The 26,639-nt window shown below is 45.1% G+C and overlaps 1 protein-coding gene across 6 annotated transcripts in view; it reads right to left on the reverse strand.

Moving 5' to 3' along the window:
• The window catches only part of LOC119979037 (neuron navigator 1-like), an 806,372-nt gene that overhangs the window by 128,969 nt on the left and 650,764 nt on the right, over window positions 1-26,639 (reverse strand). For all 6 annotated transcript variants that reach the window (XM_038821010.1, XM_038821009.1, XM_038821014.1 and 3 more), the window contains one exon: window positions 11,435-11,869. In XM_038821010.1, coding sequence (XP_038676938.1) covers window positions 11,435-11,869 — 435 coding nt within the window. The remainder of the gene's footprint in view (window positions 1-11,434; window positions 11,870-26,639) is intronic.

The following is a 26,639-nucleotide window of genomic DNA, read 5'->3' on the forward strand; positions in this document are numbered from 1 at the left end:
ACTTTTCAATTTAATTGCCCACTCTCCCAGCTTGTCCAAGTCCTTCTGCAGCCCCCTTGCTTCCTCAATACTACCTGTCCCTCTACAGATCTTTGTATCATCTGCAAACTTAGCAACAGTGCCTTCAGTACCTTCTTCCAGATCATTAATGTATATTGTAAAAAGTTGTGGTCCCAGCACAGACCCTGAGGCACACACTAGTCACCGGCTACCATCCTGAAAAAGACCCCTTTATCCCCACTCTCTGCCTTCTGCCAGTCAGCCAATCCTCTATCCATGCCAGGATCTTACCCTGAACACCATGAGCTCTTAATTTATTTAACAGTCTCCTATGTGGCACCTTGTCAAAGGCCTTCTGGAAATCTAAATCAATCATGTCCACTGGTTCTCCTTTGTCTAACTTGCTTGCTACCTCCTCAAAGAACTCTAACAGATTTGTTAGACACAACCTCTCTTTGACAAAGCCGTGCTGACTCAGTCCTATTTTACCATGCACTTCCAAGTGCTTTGCATCTCATCTTTAACAACAGACTCTAAAATCTTACCAATGACTGAACTCAGGCTAACTGGTCTATAATTCCCCGTCTTCTGCCTCCCTCCCTTCTTAAACAGTGGTGTTACATTCGCCACCTTCCAGTCCTCTGGGACCCTTCCTGCCTCCAGTGATTCCTGAAAGATCATCACTAATGCCTCCACAATTTCCTCAGCTATCTCTTTTAGGGCCCTGGGGTGTAGTCCATCCGGTCCAGGTGGCTTATCCACCTTCAGACCTTTCAGTTTCCCCAGAATCTTCTCGTCAGTAATGGTCATTGCACTCACCTCTGCCCCCTGGTTCTCCTGGGGCTCTGGCATCCCACTGGTGCCTTCCACCATGAAGACTGATGCAAAGTAACTATTTAGTTTGTCTGCCATTTCTTTGTTTCCTATTATTACTTCTCCAGTCACATTTTTTAATGGTCCAATGTCTATTTTTGCCTCTCTCTTACCATTTATATATTGAAAAAAATCTCTTCCTATCTTCCTTTATATTGCTAGCTGGCTTGCACTCATACTTCCATCTTCTCCCCCCTTATTGCTTTTTTAGTTGTCCTCTGCTCGCTTTTAAAGGCTTCCCAATCCTCTGGTTTCCCACTAATCCTCGCCACTTTGTATGCTTTTTCCTGAGCCTTTATGCTGTCCTTGACATCCCTCGTCAGCCATGGATGCCTTGTCCTCCCCTGAGCATGTTTCCTCCTCCTTGGGATGAATTTCTGTTGTGCCTCCCTAATAACCCCCAAAAACTCCTGCCATTGCTGTTCCACTGTCTTCGCTGCTAGGCTCCTTTTCCAATCAACTCTGGCCAGCTCCTCCCTCATGTCTTTGTAGTTACCCTTATTTAATTGTAATACCATTACATTTAATTGCAGCTTCTCCCTCTCAAACTGCAGGGTAAATTCTATCATATTGTGGTCACTGCTCTCTCAGGGTTCCTTCACCTTAAGTTCCCTCATCAAGTCTGCCTCATTACACATCACCAAATCCAGAATTGCTTGTTCCCTCACAAGCTGCTCTGAAAAAACCATCTCTTAGACATTCCACAAATTCCCTTTCTTGGGATCCACTACCAACCTGATTTTCCCAGTCCACCTGCATATTGAAATTCCCCATGATTATTGTAATATTGCCTTTTTTACATGCCTTTTCTATCTCCTGATTTATCTTTTGCCCCACACCCTGACTACTGCTCGGGGGCCTGTACATAACTCCCATCAGGGTCTTTTTACCATTGCGATTCCTCAACTCTACCCACAGAGATTCTATGCCTTCTGATCCTATATCGCTCCTTGCTATCGATTTAACTTCATTCCTTACTGACAATGCAACCCCGCTCCTTTTGCCCATCAGCCTGTCCTTTCAATAGGACATATATCCGTGGATATTTAGATCCCAGCCATGATCCCCTTGCAGCCACGTCTCTGTGATGCACACAACATCGTACCGGCCAATTTCAATGTGCGCAACAAGCTCATTTACCTTGTTCCGTATACTGCACGCATTTAGGTAGGAGGATTCCGCACCTTTGGGGCGGCCCGACGCCGGAGTGGTTCACGCCACTCCGTCCCGCCGGGACACCCCGCCCGCTGGGTACGGGAGAATCCCGCCCATAGAATTACTATATCACATCCTGTCTCAACAGTAGTGATTGCAAGCGGTGTAAGGTACGTTCCCCAAAAGATACATGTACATCATATCACAACATCCCCCTTTTTTCTAAATTAGAGATTTGCCTTTAAAGAATCAAACTGTTTCCCTGACAGCAAAAGGATTATGCTTGAATATATCATTTATAAAAATCAATAGATATATGGAGTGATATTCTCTGACCTCCCAGCGGCATCTTTCTCGGCAGCAGAATGCGGCCCACTGTTGGCTGGAAGCAGTAACTTCTGATCCTGGCATTGCCAATGGAATTTCCCATTGAATCCACCACACGCAGCTGGGAAAGCAGTGACAGGGGTACGCCGTTGGCAGGACTGGAAGCTCCCGCAGGCATTAACTTTTTTTTAATGTTTCCAATGAAGGGGCAATTTAGCATGACCAATCCACCTACCCTGCACATCTTTGGGTTGTGGGAATGAGACCCATGTAGATATGGGGTGAATGTGTAAACTCTACACGGACAGTCACTCGGGGCCAGGATTGAACTCAGGTCCTCGGTGCTGTGAGCAGCAGTGATAACCACTGCTCCACCATACCACGTATGTCCCCCTCAGGCATTAACAGCCAGACGATTTTGCCCAATGTCTCTGAATTGTCCGATGTCTCACGTATTCATCCAGACTTAGTTACAGTCATCTTGGTTGGAGGTTGTTGGGTGTTTTCAGAATGCTGGTTTGAGTATTTTATGTGTGTTGCATCTTAGGCTGTGTTCTATTCACAAGAGGATTACTTGCCGTTACTGATTGTGGTATTAGAACATAGAAAAATACAGCACAGAACAGACCTTTCTGCCCACTATGTTGTGCCGAACTTTTGTCCTAGATTAATCATAAATTACCATAGAAGTTACAGAGCAGAAGGAGGCCATTCGGCCCATCTAGTCTGCACCGGCTCCTGGAAAGAGCACCCTACCCAAGGTCAACACCTCCACCAACACTAAGGACAATTTTGGATACTAAGGGCAATTTATCATGGCCAAACCACATTTTTGGACTGTGGGAGGAAACCGGAGCACCCGGAGGAAACCCACGCACACACGGGGAAGATGTGCAGACTCCGCACAGACAGTGACCCAAGCCGGAATCGAACCTGGGACCCTGGAGCTGTGAAGCAATTGTGCTATCCACAATGCTATCGTGCTGCCCTTAAGAACAAATTAATCTACACTCTATTATTCTACCGTAATCCATGTACCTATCCAATAGCCGCTTGAAGGTCCCTAATGTTTCTGACTCAACTACTTCCACAGGCAGTGCATTCCATGCCCCCACTACTCTTTGGGTAAAGTATTGTTTTGATTTAGCATCTGTTTCGTTATTTGATTTTCGGACTTGATTTGATCTTGGTTCTGAGCATGTGCTGTCAATTTCCACTGGATTTTCATGTGTCAGAAGTTGTGTGTTGAGCTCACATTTCTGTCTCACCTGCAGGTTGACTGATTTGTTACTCACATGCCAGTTGTAGGGCATCTTTCATCTACCCATGTTTTTTAGATTCATGCATCATGTACTCCTGGGAGTATATAGACAAATTATGACTGAGAAAGGTGGTCCGCATTTGTCTGCCAGATGGTAATTCCACATTGGTTCTGCAGTATAGTGTCGTTGGCCTGTTGGCTGATGATATGTGCTGAAGAAATAGGTGGTCTTCAGCCAGAGTTTCCAGTGGTGCTTCATGAGAGGCCTATGGTCTTCGACATTGTATTGATGGTACCAGGGGTGTTGACCCACACACGGTTAGGTTTATGAGCACTACACCGTGATGTCCACCACACAACAACATTTGGGGTTACCAGGATGAGTTTTCTGTAGTGAGATCAAGTATAATGGATCGCAGGGATGGGATCATCAAGCCATTGTACATGACAAATTTGGTTGCATCATTATTTGCCATGTCTGTGCGTACGCACATTTAGGTGTGCAAAGTGGAAAGATGCTTGCCCTGTACCTGTATCCAGTTTTGCATATGATTTGTGTTGTCTCTGCATCTCTCGGCATATATTCTGGATGGGGGCAATGGCTTCTGTTGGTACCACCATGCCAATACATTCTTTGTTATTCACCATGCTGAATGTCTGTTCCTCTTGTGTATAAATGATCTGATTATTTTTGTCATCTGAACATGTAGCCAGGCTAGATATTTCATGGATCTTATCTTGACAATGTATTTTATGTTCCCATGGTACTGAAATGCTGTATCTCTCTGGCCGAAGATTGTGGCTTCTTGTGATGTTGAAACATTTGTTTTGGCCTTTGCTTTTTTATTTATGTTTCCAATGTCCTCTGGTGCCACATGTCTAATACACAGGACTAAAGTCCGGGTATTTTCTGGTTCCATGCATGAGGCCTCATTGTATGTATTGTTTACAAAGTTTTCCTATATTGGATATCGTGCCAGTAATGACCAAATTACACATAGCCTGTAGACCCTGTCTGCCCAGTGGTATGGTTTCATACTTGTGTATGCTTTGCACTTGTGCTTCCATGTTGTAATATTTGGGTTGGTTCAAGTGGTCTTTATGGAATGCTTCTATTGGGGTAGATGCTTATCATGAGCTTGATTATTCTGTCAGCTAGTTCTGATGCTATAAAGTTGCAATCACATTCTGTGCACCTGCATCTACTTATGAAATGGTCTCTCAGTTGCTGGCTATAGACCACGAAATCTGGATGGTGTGTTTGGACGTTGCGCTGCATTCGTAATTGAGCTTCAAGTGTTGACCACATTTTGTTCAGATTATCTAACATCATCGTCTGACAGACCTGATCTGTTCAGTCTGTGGGCGCCTTGATTATCTAGTGCAATCTTAATCTTAATGGCTTGAGTAACTGGTTTAGAAATATTAAGGTCCAGAAAACAGAGCTCTACACGTTGTGGAACCAAAGTAAACTTAGATAGGAAGTCTACAGCTTTCCAATGGCGTGCTGGAAATTCTGTGGCCATCATGCAGCTTTTTGCACAATTATTAGGATATTTTGAAACAGGACAGCTAATCAGGATTTTTTTCCCCCAGCCCTTCAGAAATTGTTTTTTCTCCCTGAGTTGCAGTACCTTTAGTGGCTACCACCTTAGCTGGTCATAGATTTTGGCTAAACTGCAATGGTGGCACTGTTGGCTGTTTTTGGTTTCCAAGGCTGAGGTTAGGTCCACCCATAGGACAGTGATTATGGAATGAAAAAGGGAGGGAGCTTCTGAGAGTAGCACCAAGATGGCTGACGTTTTGTGCTACCAATGATGGGATGAAGGGAGGAGGAAAGTGAGAGAAAGCTGGAGTAGGTAAAAAAGGGAACACTAACATGCTTCAAAACCAACCGAATACCATGAAACGATGTTGGACCGAGAATCCTCCAGAAAGCAAGATCAACTTTCCTGCGACGTGTCTTCAAATCCTGAGGAGTAAAATGTTATTGCACTGGATCTTTAGAGCTGCATTCAAGTTCCTTTAATGTGTAAGTCTATTGGCACAATCATTAATTTAACAGCACCTTTAGGATCCAATCCCATGGTGGTTCTCTTGCTAAGTTTCGTCTTAGTGCCTTTGAAATTGTAACATACAGAAATAAAAACATTTACACCTACCTACTGGCATAAACCCAACTCCTCAGGTTAAGAGCAGGGTGCCTGTAAATTTTTTAAAAATCATGAAAAGCAAAGTCTAAAACAGAGATTTATGTTTGCCTTATCGAGCTGGTGTTCCGGCAGATTTTCCAGTTGTCACAATCATACATCAACTATTATTTGCGACATTTGTACTAATTCCACTGCTCCCAATGTGATCTCCTCTACATTGAGAAGACTAAGCACGCACACTGATTGACAGTTTGCAGAACACCATCACTCCGTCTGCAAGCATAGCCCAACCTTCTGGTCACTTATCATTTCAACTCAATATCTTGCTGTCATGTCCACATGTCTGCCCTCAACCTGCTGCAATGCTCCAGTGATGCCCAACGCAAACTGGAAGAAGAGCACGTCGTCTTCCGATCAGGCGCGTTACATCCTTCTGGACTCAACACTCAGTTCAACAACTTTAGGCTGTGAACTTTCCCCTCCATCTTGACCCCCGCCCCATTTTGTTTTCTGTTATTCAGTTCCTCTGGCTTGTCCCCCACCCCAGCCCTACATGGCCACTTTTCCTTGTTGTTCAGTTTTGCTTCCATTGAGTAATGACCTTTGTTCTCCTACTCACACATTCTGCTATCCTATCTTTGTCACTACGGCACCATTAGAAGTCGCTTTGTCTTTAAGTATGCTGCTTTAGCTATCTGCAATTGGTTCAGGAAAATATATAGCCACCCATAATCTTCAATATTTAGATATAAATTATATTTTATTCACTGGAGAATGATTGTTAATGAAAGTGGTTGTTGTGTAGTTCTGGCATCTAAAGAACAGCATCTCCTTAAACTGTTTAAAAATAAATTTAGAGTACCAATTCATTTTTTCCAATTGTGGGCAATTTAGCGTGGCCAATTCACCTTCCCTGCACATCTATTGGGCTGTGGGGGTGAAACCCACGCAAACACGGGGAGAATGTGCAAACTCCTCACGGACAGTGACCCACGAACCTGGGACCTCGGCAGCGTGAGGCAGCAACACTAACCACTGCGCCACCGTGCTGCCCCCTTAAACTTGAAGAACTTGCTCTCTCACGTTGTACATTTGTTTCATTGAATCAGTGCTCAAGTTATACCTCTTAATAAACAACATAATTAAATAACTTCAATGTGTATATATGCCCATGTTTCCAGCATGTTATTCTATATTTAAGAAGAAATCAGAGTAGCTGATAGATGTAGCCACCATTTGCTCACTGGCACATCTGAGGTACATCAAAATGCAACTCACCTGTTAATCAGTCTGGCAGAAAGCAATTGGAAAGGGTGCAAAACAGACTATTATGTATTCATGTGAGCGTACATCTGTTTTCCCTCTTCTCCACATTTGAAATATTGCAAAACATTTCACAAATTTTACAGCTTAATTTTGAGAGTAATCTGATTTCATGCATTAACTGTTTTAATTGAATGTACAGTATATTTGGGAATGTTACAGGTCTTGTTCCAACTCCAACAGCCTTGAACTCACTCTACTTTACTCCTTTTCATGATTGGATTTTAATTATGTCCTGCTGTCTCAATTTAAAGTGATTTATAATTACATGCAGGTGTTTTGAAGTAAAATGTCACCAGTGACAGGCTGTGGTAACATTGTCCTAAAATTGGTAGAATGATGTATCTTGCCAATCTCTGATCTCTTTCTAACAAAACCTTTTGCTAAAACCTTGTTTTCAAGTGGAAACAAATCCCTGCTTTCTTAAAATCAATCTGCAGGTGGACAGATGTGAGAATTGCTGCTTTAAGCAGGGGCTGGTTTAGCTCACTGAGCTAAATCGCTGGCTTTTAAAGCAGACCAAGCAGGCCAGCAGCACTGTTCGATTCCCGTACCAGCCTCCCCGGACAAGCGCCGGAATGTGGCAACTAGGGGCTTTTCACAGTAACTTCATTGAAGCCTACTCGTGACAATAAGCGATTTTCATTTCATTTCATTTCATTTTGGGCTCTTGGTTTGGCTCAGGATTGATTTCTCGGGAAGGAACCTTGATTAAGAAGAGGATGAACACTAAAGAGGCCAATGATAACCACCGATGGTTCCTCAGATTCCAGAACCAAGTGCTGCTTTCACACAACAACATCTTTACTTCAGTGAATAAAATGAATTATGTGTCCGAATGTCGAAGATTATAACTTAGTCATAGTTAAATCCACAGAAAGCGAAAGCAAGCTCCCAAATAAACTTGGGTTTTCAGTAGAAAGGAATGTTTGTAATAGTTTATGTGCAACTGTGAAGAAGGAACAACCACTCGAAGCTGGAAAAACACAAATCTCTATTTTGGGCTTTGCTTTTCATGAATACTGAGTCGCCGAGGCAGAATTACACTTTCTTCACTCTGATAGAATTAGTATATAGAAATATTGCACATTTCAGAGCTTTCTTCCAGAGCGTTCTGCCTTAAATAGCTGTATAACTACTTAAGTGTGAAAAGATGATGATTGGACAATTGACAGTCTTGTGTTCCCACTAACCAATTTGAATTTTTGGAATTCCCTACTCTGATTCGAAGTTATCAAATCCTAAAAAATTACATTAAATCCTTTTCAGATAAAGAGGAAAGTTGAGTCGTAAATGAATGAGATGTGACAGAAATCATCTTTGAGGAGGAAAACATTTTTCTTCAGAAGAAATAATTTTGGCAATTTTGTTCACAACCATATTTGGCATTGTGGCATTATACCAGGGGCTGGTTTAGCACACTGGGCTAAATAGCTGGCTTTGAAAGCAGACCAAAGCAGGCCAGCAGCACGGTTCAATTCCCGTACCAGCCTCCCCGAACAGGCGCCGGAACGTGGCGACTAGGGGCTTTTCACAGTAACTTCATTTGAACCCTACTTGTGACAATAAGCGATTTTCATTTCATTATAGAGTACTGTAAGTACATATGGGGTGTGATTTAACGGAAATTAAATAGTATCATGTCGGACGCATTCAGCTGGGTGTTTCCCGGCGCACACAGCGCCGAGAACGGCCTTGCTATTAAATGGACCTCTATTTCATTTCTGGGCCTTGGCAAGGAATGCCCCGCCAAGGCCTCACTCAGACCTATTTCCTGTACTAACAAGCTCCGCTTGCCAGTGCAGAAAAGATTGGGGTACTATTTAAAAATTCCAAACCTGCCGCCTTTACACCCTTTCAATGTCCCAACTTACCAATCAAGGGGTCCTTGAGTCCCTTGCATCCCACCTTATAAGGGCAGGGCATCCCTGGGTCTGATCCCCAGCACAGGCAAGGTGCCACCCTGGCACTGGTGCAACGGTGGCACCCAAGTAGTACCGCCAAGGTGCCCAGGTGGCACTGCCAGGCTGGAAGTGCCAAGATGGCACCACTGGTGTCAGGGTACCACTCTGCCTAGAGTCTGACCACCAGGGGTCGCTGGTCACCGGGGAAGCCCGCCCAAGTGTGGGTGCGCCTGGTTCATGTTGGTGGAGCCTTGTGGTAAACTGCGCTTGCTCGGGGTCTCCGAGGTTCCGGCGTTAGATCCTGCACCTTGGGTAACTCTGATGAGAGCATACTGAAGTGAGCCTGACTGCACACTTAAATATGCTAATTTAGATCCGGCACATTGTGGGCGGGATCCAGATCGCGACGTCTCACGTGATCTTGTTAGATTTTGCGAGGCGTAATGAAGCCTTTAAATCGGCCTCCTCGTCATGTCCCGAATTGGGCGCAATGAAACCGGTGGAACGGGCCCCCAGTCAATATTTTCTTAACAAATATTGTCTACATTCATATGCATTGGCGCATAACATCAAAGCTCACAACAGTCAGATAGGGGGCACCCCAAAGCTGATTTGCGGAATCCCTCTCAGAGCTTTACAGGTAAGTTTTCACGTCAATTACCCAGATGTTCAATTTCCTGGAAACCATTCAAAAATGCAATGTAAATCACAAAATTTGGATGGTTATGATTGTATTACACCAATGGTTACGAAGAAACAGTCAGAAGAAATAAAATCTCTTCTAAATTCTGAATAACTATGATACAGACCAAGACCGCTGCCATAGGTGACTACCCTGATTCTTTGAATACACCTCCCCATGGAACCCGCCTGACTACCTCCCCCTCCACCAGATTCCACACTCCTCCCCCCTCCCCACACAACCCTCAAACCAACTCCTAACCTGGTCCAACTCCCACCTCGACCTGGCGAAACTGCCCGCAGTCCAGACTCTGCATCCAACTCCAACACGGCCTCCCCGCAGGACCCGACCACACCGTTCCCCGGCCCCTTGACTAAAACCCCAAAACCGACTCCTCCTGTTGGCCTGAATAGTTTTGACCGCACCCTCAAGCCAAACCGCCACCTGACCCTGCAACACAGACTAGAACTAATGCCCTGCTCTACAGGCCCCACCGAAGCTGACCACTCCATTCCCCAGATGGGACTGGACTTTGACGCTGGGCCTCGAGGTCAAGTCGCGTTGCCTAGATCTCACCCCATCTGAGTTGGAAGGCTGGGTAAAATCAGATTGGATAAAAGTCATGTAAATATTGGACATAGGAGTGGCAATCTGACACTGATCGCCACTCCGGAGAAGTTGCACCATTGCATTGTAATGCGCATTTACTGAACAAGTATTTTTTTTTCTGATCAACTTTCAGATCAAAAATATTTGCTGTAGCTAGTCAACATTGTAGGCATAAATACTTATTTCAGCAGAGTTGCACATTGCAAGGAGTTCTCAGTGACAAATCTACATGCTATATGGTAGGAATGGGATGAATATATTACATGGCCTTTTGTATTCTATAACCGCCTTATTTTATACTTTTAACTCCAGTCCATCTCTTCAGTTAGTTCTTTATCTTGCAAGGGACCAGAAATATTAGCGGTGTCCATAAAAATTGTTTCTCAAAATTCAAATAATTAGCAAGAGCATTTGTCAAAGCGATCTTTCAGAATCTGACCTTAATGTTAAACATTGAGTACCCAACTTAATCCTTCAGCAAAGTTACAATTCAATTCATCAAATTCAACAGATTTTCCTATTGAAAATGCAGCATGGATTTCAACTTAAAAAATACACAAATGGGAAACACTCACCCCAAACCTATTATAATGATCTGTGGATTGCATTTTATCTATTATGCTTGAATTTTATCAAGCTGGATGGTTAAGCAAAGCCAGCTTTTTCTAATGACGTTCAACAAATCTGATTGGATGCAAATCACATGCCTTGGTCATGCACTGATTTTGAAGGTGCATCGTTAAATAGAGAGTAAATATAGGAGGTTTGCAACTGCCAACGCACTGTACAAATAACAGTATTATCAGTACTTAAGAGCAATAGGTTATAATAATCAACATAGAACACATACTTGACTTAACTGTCAACGGAATCTCTCATCTGTCGAAAGTTGAAGAGATTAATTATGGTTGAAACATTTGGCATTATCACACAGACTGGCTGTTCTAATAACCAACAGCCATCATTATAACATTTGAATTCAGTAATTGCCAGCAAAATGATTGAATACTCCATTAAATGGATCTAAAAATCTAATAAAACTGACTTGAATTAAATCAGCAACTTCCACCCAAAAGGTTGCTGTGGTACACTCTTACTGTGTCCAGTTCATACTACTAAATCAGTCCCAATCAAATTACTGACATACCTCTCCATCTGTGAGAATCTAGAACTCCCAGTCCATGTGAGCGCACTGTGATCCTCTTCCCTTGAAAGCGTACCACTCGCAGAGAATGAACATGGAACACTCAATGGAAGATCTAAAGATTCCATGCTGGTGTGCAGGCTACTAAGCTTAGGGTACATTAGGGTTTCCTTGTTGTTTGCGAAATTGCTAACTAGACCAAGCCCCTGACTAAAGGTGCTAGAATTTACATTAAGCACAGGGGCAGGACTAGGTGTCAGACATGGAGTCACGCTGATTCCAGCTGTCTGGACATCGGCGGTTTTGGTTAAAGGTTCATTGGCAACACTGCTAGTGACAGATGCATGTCCTGAGGTTGAAGAATCCAGGCTGTTCGAGTTGATTTTGTCAATATTGGCTAATGCAGGTGGTCTGCTGATTCCTTTTGAACTCGTCACCCTGGAGTGGAGAAAAAAAAAAAATTCAAATAACTATTTGATTAACGTAATGCATGGGGAAAATTGAAATAAAAGTTGAATAAATGTGGGGTGGAGGGGGAAGGCGGGGGGGGGGGGGGGGGGGGGGGGGGGGGGGGGGAGAGAGAAGAGAGAAATAAGGGGCACTTTCTGACCAAAGCATAAAATTGAATGGCAACATCACTTCAAAATTAAACACCAATTCCAGACATGGCCGGAATTCTCTGGCTGTTGGGATTCTCTGTTCCCACTGGCAGCGCACCCCTACCCGCGACTTTCCCAGCGGCATGATGGGGTTTCAACTGGAAATCCCATTGACAAGTGGCGGGAAGATAGAATCCCGCTACAAGCGGACGGCACACTGCTGAGAAACACACGTCTGGGGGACCAGAGAGTCCAGCCCACTGTAAATGTTAGACGTTTAGCTGCTGTAGTATAAAGAGTCAAAGGTTCTGCTGCTTCTCCACAAAACACCTTTTAATTTCCTTCAACAGACTTTGCACAAAACTCTAAGATCACATCATCTGACACAAGGGCCACCTGAAGCCCCTTTACGTATCAGTGTCAATTATTGGATGCTTAACATAAATGAGACAACTAATTGGCTTAACCCATTACTTAACAGTCACCTCTTCCTTGGAGGAAAAAAAATAATTAGATGAAACAAAGTTACAAGGAACTCAAAAACAGACATTCAATTCCCCCCTTCTTTTTTTTCATCCTTGGAAGAAAAAAAAGTCACAGAAGCAGGCGTCCTTCATTAACAATATCCAAAGGTTTCTGTGAACTAACCCCTCTTTTTGTAAAACAGTCTGACAATTGATAGCTACTGTCAACCCATTTAATTTTTGCTATCTCCCCTCTGTCCAACATCTGCTTCAAACTTGCGATGTCTATCCCTAAACTTTTTTCATTGACACTTTTTGTAGAGTGCACATTTTCCCATAGGGATTTATTGTCAATGTGACATTCAATAGGCATATTTCCCATATCCCCAATCCCAAAATTTCTGTCAATATCGGAGATATATAAAAGGCCATATCCACCACCTCTACAAGGCTTAATGTCTCAGCAGCCAGAATGCTTTCAACCACTCTCCTTATTTTCTTTGGGTTTTTTCTCACTCACTCCTTGGTTTGGTCTGGAAAGTTGTATCTTTCAACCCTTCACACTTGCACAGCAACTGTCCTCTGCTACCATTTGTTAGACGTTTAGCTCCTGTAGTATAAAGAGTCAAAGGTTCTGCTGCTTTTCCACAAAACACCTTTTAATTTCCTTCACCAGATTTTGCACAAAACTCTAACATCACATCACCTGACACAAGGGCCACCTGAAGCCCCTTTACATATCAGTGTCAATTATTGGATGCTTAACATAAATGAGACAACTAATTGGAATGTCTCTTAACCCATTACTTAACAGTAAACATGTAAAAATATTGAGAAATTTAAGTTCATTTATGCATTACTGTTTTAACATAAATGGATTACATACAAAATGGATTATCTTGGACTTGCTTTCTTTTTTCTTTCATCAAGATTAGTGATAATAATCCTTAGAAACAAGATCATTGCCCACTTAATGTATTAGCGACTGGGTAATATTACTGTTGAGCTTTAAAATATAGATGCCACAAACCACATCTGTAACTACACTCGTACATAATATATATTTGTACACACTCCTATTCGAGAGATAAATTTATTGCAATTCTAATGTATGGCGCTAATTATGATATGAAGCAGTTTTGAATATGCATCATCTTAAAAAGCTGCAATATGAAATCTGTGAAAGTGCAGTCACTGAGCACATTAAGGCGAAGAAATACAACACCATCACTTATATTGGAAGCCTCAAACCAAGCTTCCCATCATGGTACAATTCCAGAAAGGGGAAAATCACATTTTCCGTTACCCAGATGCCAACTTGACCTCCTGGAGACTTGCAAAACCTAGTGAAGACTTTGCTTAATGTTAGGAGAAAGCTGGTGTTCTTTCTGATTCTTAGAACATTAAAAAATATGTGTGGTTTTACTTTATTCCTCAATTTAATGCAAGTTGCAGCTGTAAGTGTAATTCACACTGCCAGATAATTTGGCACTAAGTGTGTGCCAGACTGAGACTGGGACGTGTTATGCAATGGAATGCTTAATTACACTCCATGCGGAACTGTTCGGTGTCACAATAAAGTGTGTCACCCCATTTTGCTACAGGATTGAAAATATTAGATAAATTAACCAGAAATGTGGTACTTCATAACGTCACGTAAAATAAAACAATGTACATCTGCACAAACAAATCCAATACACTTCAAAAACAAAATAACCCCGAATTTATGACATTGACTGAAGTGCTAACATTGGCCTCAGGACCTCTGGGTTAATGGGGGGGACATTCAGACAGCGAGCTGGATTCTCCAGTTTTGAGGCTACGTCCCCATGCCGGCGTGGGAATGGTGGCATTTTACGACAGAAAGAATGGCGTAAAACGACTACCGATCCTCCGTTTGGCTGGGGGCTAGCATCAAGGCAGTGTAGAGCACCCGGCTCCAGCTGCCGATACGGCCTGGAGAATTGCTAGGTCCGTGGCTGCGCAAGCGCAAGGCGGCGGCCTGCAGCAACTGCGCCGCTCAATATGGCACCGGCCGCTCGCGGACCTGGCCTGCGAAATAGAGCCCCTCCTTTGGCCGGCCCGTGTACCCCGGACCACCCCCCAACAGTGCCCTCAGCCCCTGGCAAAGTCCCCAGTGTCCATGGATCAGCCCTCCCCTGACTGTGGCGGCACTGGACTGAGTCTGTTGCCGCCACACCGAGTTCCCGACAGATGAGACCACACGCGACCGATGGCACCGGGAACTCGGTCGGTCGGGGATGGAGCATCGAGGGGTGGGCCTCAGGCAATGTCCTGAGGCTGTTGATACGGTGTGTGAGAGCGCTGCTTTGGAGGGGGCGGAGCATCGCGAAAGCAGCGCCACCCCCAATTCCGTCGTGAATCTCACCCAAAGTTTCTATGACTCATGCTGGATACTGTAGATGTCAGCATTTCATAGAATCTCTACAGTGTAGGAGGCTATTCAGCCCATCGTGTCTGCACCGACCCTTCGACTGCCCTACCAATTCCTGAAACACCACCCTCAGAGGCAATTTAGCATGACAAATGCACCAAACATGCGCATCTTTGAACTGTGGGAGAAAACCGGAGCACCTGAAGAAAACACACGCAGACGGGGAGAATGTGCAAACTCCACACAGACAGTCACCCGAGGTCAGAATCGAACCCGGGTTCCTGGAACTTGAGGCAGAAGTGTTAACCACTATGCTACCAGGTCGCCCGTTGATATTTGAAGCCTTAAAAAGTCCCTCTGAAAACAGGACTTGACTTATATGCTGAGTGTAAAAGCGAATCGTCAGGTGTGGCTGTTCACCATTTTGAAATGGCATCAGCATTCAACACAAAGAGTGGATGTGTCTTAAACACCGCCGCATCTCCATAACACTGCACGTATCACTTGCTTGAGTGCTTGCACTCATTTATAAGGTATCAATAAGTAAAAAAGCACTTATTGGCATGAAAAATTGAGACTGATAATTCATGTGAGTAGAGCGTGTTATGGCTGAAAAGGTGAGGGGGTCGACCTATATGCAAAGTAGATGCAGAATGATGATTTTTGCAGCCGGAAAAATGGGGCTGTTTTATACGCCGGGTCGTCTTGCATGCCACGATTCATGGCATGTGTTGAATTTGAGTAAAGCAACAGTGTATTCATCTGCCGTGCCCTATGGTTGCTGACCCTCACTGTGAAAGTTCACAAACGATGACCGCATTGGTAAATGACTGAAAAACAACAGCAAGAAGGTCAATGCCGTCAGGGCAGGAGGTAGAGGGGGAAACTATGTGAAAAGGAAACAAGGTTGTAAATTTAAGTCTGTCATTAAATAAGAAACAGTGGATTAATAGCAAAAAGGGTCATTTTTATTACACAAGAGACAGACCACAAAAGTTTATTTTGTAATTTATTGCATGTGTGTTCGGAGGCTGATCTCTTGTGAGCAATGAAAATAGATTACCCCCTTAACACGTTAAGTAGCCTCTCTTTTTGACAGTAGCCAGCTTTATACAAACCATCGAATAAATAATACCAAATTATTCCACCGTTTTGAGCTGTGAATTAGCACCTTCTGGGAACTGTGCTGAGTGTACCTACATTCAGTTTATATAGGACCTTTAACAGGGAGTCGCTGTAACCGTTATTTGCTGAGTCGTATTCAAAGCACACTCTGCACTTCAAATGTCAATGATCTGACCTCGTGTTACAATGCCCCATTTTGATATGATGGACCATAAACAAATCAGGCTGCATTTTATGTTGAAGTGTTGGTCCATGCAGTGGCAGCAAATTTAGAGATGGATGAGCCCGCCTCTCCTGACCTAAGAAGTCCATGTAATCTATACAATCTCTACAGTGCAGAAGACGGCCATTCAGCCCATTGAGTCTGTACCGACCCTCCAAAAGGACACTCTGCTTAGGCTCACTCCCCCGTAACCCTTTGCATTGATCACGGCCAATCCACCTAACCTCCGCGTCTTCTGACACAAAGGGACAATCCACCTCAAAATGTATTCAGCACGGAAGCACAGCCCTGAAAGCACAACACTGTGGTTTGCGTCTCAAATTGAAAGTTAGCAAACATCCCAGGTACAGACCACAGACTCTAGGCTAGGTCAGGATCTTCTGGACTAATTGAGCATCAGGCTGCTGTTCTCTATTGGCAAACGAAAGAACTTGGGCTGGATTTTCCGATTTTGAGGGTATGTCCGGAGAATGTTTCTAGTTCTACTAACAAAAAGTCGGTGAGGTGCCAGCACGATGCTCAGACCAGTGAGGGGCTAGCAGACGCGCCATGTAAAACACACTGCCTTTACGAAATAAACGGCCACAGAATTGCCGGGTCCGTGGCCACGCATGTGTACGGCGATGACCTGCAGCGGTCACGCCATCCAACATGGCGCCAGCTGCGCGCGGACCCGACTATCCAGATAGTGCCCCCCTGGACACACCCTCGCCACCCCCCACCATTCCCCCCAGCACTCGCTGAAGCCCGCCCATGGCCAGTGGCATGACTCTCCCCTGCAACTGTGGTGGCAGGCCAGGTTTACAAACACACGTGTTCCACGCCGTCGGGAACTTGGCCCATCGGGGGCGGAGTGCCGGGGGAGGGCCTTCAGGTAATGGCCTGAAGCCGCCCCAACACCGTGCAGCTTACTCCCCAATGATGCTGTATTGGAGGGAGCAGAGCATCCGAAAACAGACGCCGTCCCCGATTTGGTCGTTCAATTTGATTGATTGTGGAATATCACTGTTGCTTGTCCAGCTCAAACCTACCACAGATCCCCTGAAGCTGAGCAAGATCAGAAGCAGGAAATGCCAGCTGAAAAATCTGAAAACTCTTTGGAGAATCATTAGCATCAGGAATGGTGAGCACTGTTCCTTTCCTCTGAACAATTAAGCTGGACCACTAAGTTTCCAAGCCACACAATATATATATTTATATGTGTTAGGGTTTGTTCAAAATGGGCAGTGTAATTGAAGGGATAATGAGGTATTACAAGTCCATGTGATGAGAGACCTCCTCCACGAGACCATCTCAGTGTAAACCTCCTTTTGCAGTATAACAGTTACTTTTAGATTAAATTACAAAGTATATCAGATGAATTAATGGGCCATACCATCCAAATAGTAGCAAGCACAATTGGATTACCACTCCTCTCCTATTCACTTGCACTTTTTATTTATTCTTTAATGGATTGTGGGTGTCGGTGGCTAGGCCAGCATTTTGATTGCCCATCTCTAATTACACTCTTAAATTTTGCAGTCCATGCAATGTAGGTACACCCACAGTGCTGTTTGGGAGCAAGATTGAGGATTTTGACCCAGGATTTTGACAGTGGAGCAGTGGAGTAATGGCAATATAGATCCAGGTCAGGATGGAGTGTGTCGCTTGGAGGCAAATTTGCAGTTAGTGGTGTTCCCATGCATCCACTGCCCTTGTCCTCTACGATGATAGAGATTGCAGGTTTGGAAGGTACTGTTGAAGGAGTCTTGGGAGAGTTGTTGCAGTGCATTTTGTAGATGGTACGCACTGCTGCCACTGTGCATCGGTGGTGGAGGTACTGGATGGGGTGTCAATCAAGGAGGGCTGCTTTGTCCTGGATTATGTTGAGCTTCTTGAGCGCTGTTGGAGCTGCACTCTTCAAGGCAAGTGAAGAATATTCCATTACATTCCTGACTTGTGCCTTGCAGATGTTAGACAGGCTTTGGGAGTCAAGAGGTGACATTTCAGAATTCTCAGTCAATTACCTGCTCTTGTGTATTTATATGGATAGTCCAGTACAGTTTCTTGTCAATGGTAGCCTATAAGATGTTGATAGTGGGGGATTTAGTGATGGTAATACCACTGAAAGTCAAGGGGCGATAATTAAATTCTCTCTTGTTGGAGATGGTTATTGCCTGGTTATTTGGCATGAATGTTACTTTGCCACATATCAGCGCAAGCCTGAATGTTGTCCAGGTTTCGCTGCATTTGGATATGGACGGCTTCAGTATGTGAGGAGTCAGAAAGATGCTGAACTTTCTGCAATCATCAAAAAACATCCCCACTTCTGACCTCATGATGGTGGGAAGGTCACCAATGAAGCAGTGAAGGTGGTTAGATCTCGGACACTACCCTGAGGAACTCCTGCAGTGATGTCCTGAGCCTGAGATCACTGACCTCCAATAACCACACACATTGCAGCTGCACCTTTCTTGCCCGACCTTCCAGCTCGGGCCAGGTGTGAAACACATAACTGGTTCCCGAGGCCTGCCGTCAAGTTGTGGGAAAGGAAGCCATGCACCCTTTTTATGGCATTGCTGCGGTGAGGCAGGCAGGTTTCAGAGTCAGGGGGTGGTGGGGGAGTAGTTAGGGGGTTAGATGTGAGGGTAGGCAGGGGGCTGGGGCTGCTAGGTGGTCAATGGGTGAAGTTCGGGTGGTTGGTGGGGGCGTCAAGTAGATAGTTGCGGTGTGGGAAGGGTAGTCGTGGGCTCAGGAGAGTAGTCGGGGAGGAGTGGCCATGTGTAGTGGGGGGTGTAGTTGGGCAGTCACTAGCAGTGTTACCAGGGAATTCGAAGTGGTTTTCATTCTTCTATCTTTTCCAGGATAACCATCCAGTTAAGGTAGTCAAAACCATCCGAAGTTTGTAATTTAATTTAAATCGCAGTTTCCTGTGCAGTGCAGAGTGCCCAATGGAAGTTTGAATTTCCTGGGCAATAGCCGTGCAATCCTTATTTGGGAACTTTCGGGGTCGGGGGGGGGGGGGGGGGGGGGGGGGGGGGAATCCTTCAGGGCAGTTTGAGGTACCTCCTGGGTACTACACCCCAGAGATCAGAAGTTATGTTTGCATAGAATTTATGTTGCAGTGTTCCAATGTATTAATCAAATTCAGTCCCTAAGGTCAGTACTTGATGGATATTGCACCATTGATTTTTTTCCAAAATTTCAAAGCAAATCATCCAGATTGAAAATTCATAAAATAGGCAGACAAAGTCTCCAATACGCTCAGGACTCATTTAATTGATTTTCACCTTGCTTGACCTAAGTCTATGTGCAGTAAACTTAAAGTCAGACTATGCCAATTCTCACTGTGCAGCAGTGCAGGGGCAGTAATGATTAATAATGTTGGGAAAAAAGGTATAGGAGAAAAATTGGGCTCGGTAACATTGCTTTTGGGTCAAAGGATGGAGTGTCCATAAAGCTCCAGAATATTGAAGGAGCATGCCCAATACCATCTGAACGTGATGTTGGTGTCACTGGTAAGATCAGTACTTGCTGTCCATCTCTAACTGTCCTTGAGAAGGTGGTGGTGAGCCACTTTCCTGAACCGCTGCACTGCCACAGTGATGTTAGCACTGCTCCTTCCAAGGAAGGAGCAGTGCTCCGAAAGCTAGTGTTTGAAACAAACATGTTGGACTTTAACCTGGTGTTGTAAGACTTCTTACTGTGCTCACCCCAGTCCAACACCGGCATCTCCACATCACAGTGATGTTAGGGAGGGAGTTCAGGATTTTGGCCCAGTGACAGTAAAGGGATAATGATCTCATTCCAAGTCAGGATTGTGAGTGGCTGTCCAAGGAGCCTTGGTGAGTTGCTGGAGTGCATCGTGTGTTTGGTACACCCTGCTGCCACTGTGCCTGACACCAATTTGGATTTGACGACAGCACTGTTATTTTGGATCTCGAGGATCTTCAGTCAGCTGAAGATGCATTAACCAGCAGAAGGGGCACCCTCTCCCCCCACCGCCATTTAAATGTATAATCAACTACCCACAGGTTATATGTTGGTCCACCAAAACTGTCCAGGCAGCGATTGGAAACCTGGATGCCCGCAATCTCTCACGTTCAACTTTCCTTTTGCTCCCTCCCACAGGGCTCACAGCATTCACTCTAATCACCATGCACTTTCCATTTAAGAGGGGTAGGACAACATAAGGAATGATGGCAAGTATAGATTTTGAGTTCTCTGCTGATGTGTGCAGCTAATCAACACGGAGTTTGGTGCCGGCTGTATGTAGAAATCATGATAGTGAGCTGGCGACGTGAAGATGCTGTGCTACTTCTTTTGCACCCAAGAGGCAAGAATTAATTGTGCGCTGTGATCCCTGTGCTCACTCCTGGAGTTTCATTCAATTTGTCAGTGTGTTAAATCTTGTGCACAGCAATTTTGTTTTAAGCATTCAATTTTCTTGTTCAGTTTATAGACTACCTCTTCCACATACTTTTCATTTGTTTCCGATATTCCCATGTTCCATTTAGAAGCAAACCTTGGAGCAAATGAGTTTAACAGTTTAATTGTTTCCATGCTTTACTTCATGTGTTCGTATTTGGATATCTTGCATGGAAAAACGTGCCAAAGAAGCACAAGGGAAAATCTGTACTCTGTTGGAAAATCAGGTATTATTCAAGGGAAACAACAGAAAATGGAAATGTTCCTTTTACATCATCTAATACATCAAGTTTGCCCTTTTAAATACAATTTATCACAGAAAATACAATTCCACAGTTATATTGCACTTTTCTGGTCTTTAGTTACTTGAATACAAATATTGCAGGTTCCTAAAATCCAGCCGAGAGTATTTTCAAACTCCGAGTAGATGCATCCTTTACGGAAGCTAATTTGAAACATACTTTTAAATAGAATGGTCTTACAATTCCAAATGCCCGTGACATTAGTCTGAAACAATGGAAATTATTGGCGAGCGAAATGTGTGGTTTATCTTCTCTGTTTGAACTCTCAAAATGCCTTTGACAAAGTACCATATATATAAAAACAGAGTTAGCAAAATTGAGGCCCGTGAGATTAAAGGGGCAGTAGCAGTGTGGATACTAAATTGGCTAAAGGGTAGATTGTGATGTTGACTAATGGTGAATGGTCGTTTTCCAGACGAGAGGCGAATCTGAAGTCGGATCCTCCCGGGGCTGATATTCAGATCAAAGTTCCTTTTGAAAGATATTAATGACGTGGTCTTGGCTACGCAGGGCATAACTTCTCAGTGTACAGATGGTGCAAAACTTGGAAGTGTAGAAAACAGCAAGGAAGACAGTATCAGACTTCAGGAGGACTTAAGTCACAAATGTGAGCTGCGGCAAAATAAACAAAATGGTACAATTTTGAAGGGGCTAAATGACATCGAAGCTTTGAAGGTGGCAAGACTGTCAAATTTTAGGCTGAAAGAACAATACATGAGGTCACAGATTTAACTGCAAAAACATCATAAATTAATCTGCCTTGTTAGCTAACTCCCGAACATGTGCTATCTGACCAACAACCCCACCCCCTTCCCCCATCCAGGTCAAGTGCCCAGATATGTAATGCACAGTATCTTATCCACGTACTGTATATCTAATATTCAAGTCCACATACGCAATCAACTATCATCCTCACAAGGATAAGTTGAGAAGTCTGTTAAAATGCAAATGGATTCTATGGCTTTATGAATAGTGGTTTATGGCAGAATTTAAAGCCTTTCCCTGTGGCAAATTTGGCATTTAATCTGGCAGGAGGGTGGTGGGTAGAGATCTGAGCACCTTCCCACTACTGCCCTGATTAAGTCTGTGGTGAGAAGGAATTTGGTCAGCCTTCCTGCCCCTCTGCCAATTGAAGCCCTCACGAGAGTAATTAATTAAATAGTATTCACCCAGTGAAGGTGGAGGGGCTAACCATACACGGAGCCTGAAAAACAAATGCTGGTGTGTTTCCTTGCAGATTTCCTGTATCCCCCTCATTCTCATGCACTTGGAGCTTGATTAAGGGACCCTGCATTGGAAAGTATGGGACAGGGAAGGGGGGGCTAATGAGAAACAAACCCTGCCCTTGCTGCAAAACCTCCAAACTCCCCATCCTGCTAACTCCCTCCCGCCTTTGCTCATCTGTGCCTGCTTCCATGGTAATCCAAGGACTTGGGTGTAGTACCAGCAGCTGCAGCCCACTCCTCAGTGGCATTACAGATATGTTGATTGGCTGGCAGCTCTCAGCGAGGTGGACCTCTGCCTCAGTGTAGTCTTTGATCCTGGGGAATGCATGCTGCCATCCAATGGAATGTCTGATTGGCATTTAATGCCGCAGGCCTTCCCGAAAACAGGCGCTGTAGGGATTCTATGGCATTCAATAGCTAAACACAAATTCGATCCCAGCTGGAGCAGTTAGTCCAATTCTGAAACTGTGCTTTAGGAAAGATGTAAAGACTATGAAGAGGGTGCAGAGGAGATTTACAAAAATGGTACCGGGGATGTTTGGCGTGTAGAGATTGGAGAAGCTGGGATTGTTCTTTCGAAGATTAAGGTGACCTCATTGAAAGGTAGTACAGACATAGGCCAAATAAACTGCTTCTATGCTGTACCAATAAATGTTTTAATTACTCAGCACCCTAATACATTAGAAAAGGGATCTGACCCTACCATGAAAATGACTTCATAATAACCTGAGCCAAATATTTACCATAAGTAACTGTATTCATTTATAAAGAGGCCTAGAATGCCATGTATTTAACACATTAATCTGAAATTACTTCCTCTACTATTTGGAGCTGAATGGCAATAAATGTTGTTGAGAGGGATTTCAGCCAAGTGCATTAAGTGTTCAGACTCTGTTCACACACAGCGTAATTTCTGTGCCAGAAATCTGGCCACTTTAAATTTTCAACCTGAACAGCATTATAGAATAATTATTTCTACTAAAAGGGCAGCACGGTGGCTCAGTGGGTTTGCCCTGTTGCCTCACGGCGCCGAGGTCCCAGGCTCGATCCCGGTTTGCACATTCTCCCCGTGTTTGCATGGGTTTCGCCCCCACAACTTTCCCTGAAAGTTGCCACCCAGGTTAATAGGGCTGTTAAGAAGGCATATGGTGTGCTAGCCTTTATCAGTAGTGGGATTGAGTTTCGGAGCCACAAGGTCCTGCTGCAGCTGTACATAACTCTGGTGCGGCCGCTCCTGGAGTACTGCGTGCAGTTCTGGTCACCACATTACAGGAAGGATGTGGAAACTTTGGAAAGGGTTCAGAGGAGATTTACTAGGATGTTGCCTGGTATGGAGGGAAGGTCTTACGAGGAAAGGCTCAGAGATTTGAGGTTGTTTTCGTTAGAGAGGAGAAGGCTGAGAGGTGACTTAATAGAGACATATAAGATAGTCAGAGAGTTAGATAGGGTGGACAGTGAGAGTCTCTTTCCTCGGATGGTGATGACCAACACAAGGGGACATAGCTTTAAATTGAGGGGTAGTAGATATAGGACAGATGTCAGAGGCAGTTTCTTTACTCAGAGAGTAGTAGGGGTGTGGAACGCCCTGCCTGCAACAGTGGTAGACTCGCCAATGTTAAGGGCATTTAAGTTGTCACTGGATAGACATATGGATGAAAATGGAATAGTGTAGGTCAGATAGGCTTCAGGTGGTTTCACAGGTTGGCGCAACATCGAGGGCCGAAGGGCCCGTACTGCGCTGTAATGTTCTATGTTCTATGTGCAGGGTAGGAAGGTGGATTGGCCACGCTAAATAGTCCCTTAATTGGAAAAAAATGAATTGGGCACTCTAAATTAATTTTGAAAAATTATTTCTACTAAAAAGCCAATTCAATTAGGCTAATCAAATTTTCAACAGTATGGAATGCATTATTAGACCATAAAAGTACACACATTACCAGAGGTGTTCAATAGGTTGCATTTTACAGCAAGCCCCCCCCCCGCCAAACCTGGCACATTTTCAACGGGAGGTCACATAAAATATGAGGGGAGGAAACCCCACCATCTTCCCTCCCTTAATCCCGAGCTGTCCCCCATAATATGGTGGGCAGGCGGGCACCAAAATCGTCAGCCTGCCCGCCATCTTTAAACAATGATGTGGAGATGCCGGCGTTGGACTGGGGTGAGCACAGTAAGAAGTCTTACAACACCAGGTTAAAGTCCAACAGGTTTGTTTCAAACACGAGCTTTCGGAGCACGGCTCCTTCTTCACCTGGTGTTGTAAGACTTCTTACTATCTTTAAACAAGTAATTCATGGTCAAATAAGCTTGTTGCCAGAATAATAGGCTGTCCATTCCATAAACAGTTGTTGTAAGGCAGCTGTAGGCATGGGCAGGCAGCTTTCTTTTGAGGAAACTGCTTAAAAGGCAGGATGGATGGGGAGGATTGTCCTTCGGAAGGTGCCCTGCGAGCATCGGGCCACTACACTTCCCCATGATTAAATTCTCCCCTCCCCACCTCCCCCACACTCTGGTCTCCAAAACCTATTCTACCCACCCATCGCCCACCTCATATCCCAGACTTTCCTGTCTCCAGAATCTACGCGCTCTTCATCACTGGGCCTTCTAGCAGTCCAAGCGGTACCCTCTAGTTAGTTCTGGCACGGCTGGAACTGCTGGACCTGCCGACCCATCAGACTGGCCAGCCACTCTTCAGGCAGGACCTCCTCCCACTGAGAGAACACAACAAACTTGTGGGCAAATTTAGAACTTATGGGGCGGGATTCTCCCGCTCTTGGTGCGATGGCCCAACGCCGGCTCCATGCGGCGTGAACCACTGTGGCGTCGGGCAACCCGGAAGTTCCAGAATCCTCCACACCTCGGGGGCTACGCCAGCGCCGGAGGGGTTGGTGCCGCACACAGCAGCGCCAAAGGGCCACCGTGGGACCGTGCGGGTTTTCGCATGTGCAGAACCGCCAGCGTGTTCTGGCACATGTACAGAACTGCCGGCGTGTTTCCTGCACATGCGCAGGGGGTTTCTTCGCCGTGCTGGCCATGGCGGAGCTTTACAGAGACTGGCGCAGAGGGAAAGAATGCCCCCACGGCACAGGATCCCCCCTATGAACCCCGCTAGACGGCCGACAAGCCAGGTCCCGCCGGGATGGACAAAATCCATTTCACGCTGGCGGGTCTGGCCGAAAATGGGCGGCCGCTCGGCCCATTGGGGCCAGGAGAATTGCCGGGGTGGCCACTGCCGATGGCCCCCGACCGCCGCGGTGCAATCCCTGCCTCCGCCCGAAAACCGGGGCCGGAGAATTCGGCAGCCGGCGTGGAGTGGGATTCATTCCGTCCCCACCACCCCCAGCGATTCTCCGACCCGGCCGGGGGGGTTGGAGAATCCTGCCCATGGATACAAAATTGTTTTACGATACCCTGGGCTAGTGTGCAGTCAATCCAAGCCACGCTTGACCAGGAGCCGCAACACAATTAGAAGTAATGTAAAATCTCCAAGGTCCTTGGCTGAGCCCACTGCAGTCACCAACCCTGTAACTGTAACAAAACTAACCATTTATTATGTACAGTATTATAATTACACTGACAGAAAAATTTAACTGACTATCTACTGACCCCTTTCCCAACGCCTCCCCTTTCTAACAACTCCCACTTCCTCTACACACACACACACACATGTGAGGTAAAGAAAATATTAATAAAATAAAAGGTAAAATGATCTTTGATGCACTGGGATGGCTTCGAGTTAATGTTTATCTGAAGTTCAGCTTTTATTTTGGTAGTTCTTCCTTCTCGGCTTGAGATGGTTTTCTTTCTCACTTTATTGTTGTCACAAGGAGGCTTACATTAACACTGCAATGAAGTTACTCCGAACCCCCCCCCCCCTCCCATCGCCACACTCTGGCACCTGTTCAGGTCCATTCAGGGAGAATTCAGAATGTCCAATTCACCTAACAAGCATGTCTTTCGGGACTTGTGGGAGAAAACGGGAGCACCCGGAGGAAACCCACGCAGAAACGGGGAGAACGTGCAGACTCCGCACAGACAGTGACTGAAGCGGGAATCAAACCTGGGACCCTGGCGCTGTGAAGCAACAGTGCTAACCACTGCGCAAGGTTGTCTACTTTCACTGTAGGTTCAGGATCATTTCAAATTTACAGCAAAGATGAGCCAGGCACTCACTGCTTTTGTAACAATAAAACAGTTCCTTACTTCAGCAATGAGAGAGGGAGAGAGAGAGGTGTGTGTGTGTGTCGGGGGGGGGGGGGGGGGGGGGGGGGGGGGGGGGGGGGGGTAAGTTTCAGGCCTAAACACTTCCGCGGACCAAATATAATAAAACAAATGCAAATGAAATGAATGCAAAGGGGCCGAAGGGCCTCTTCTGTACTGTATTATTCTGTGATTCTGTGAAATAACAGGGAGGACTCTTACAATTGGCAGAGCGGCAGTGTACACAACGTAGTGGTTAATGGATAT

The sequence above is a fragment of the Scyliorhinus canicula genome, chromosome 15 (genome assembly GCF_902713615.1).
Source record: "Scyliorhinus canicula chromosome 15, sScyCan1.1, whole genome shotgun sequence".
NCBI classification, from domain to species: domain Eukaryota; kingdom Metazoa; phylum Chordata; class Chondrichthyes; order Carcharhiniformes; family Scyliorhinidae; genus Scyliorhinus; species Scyliorhinus canicula.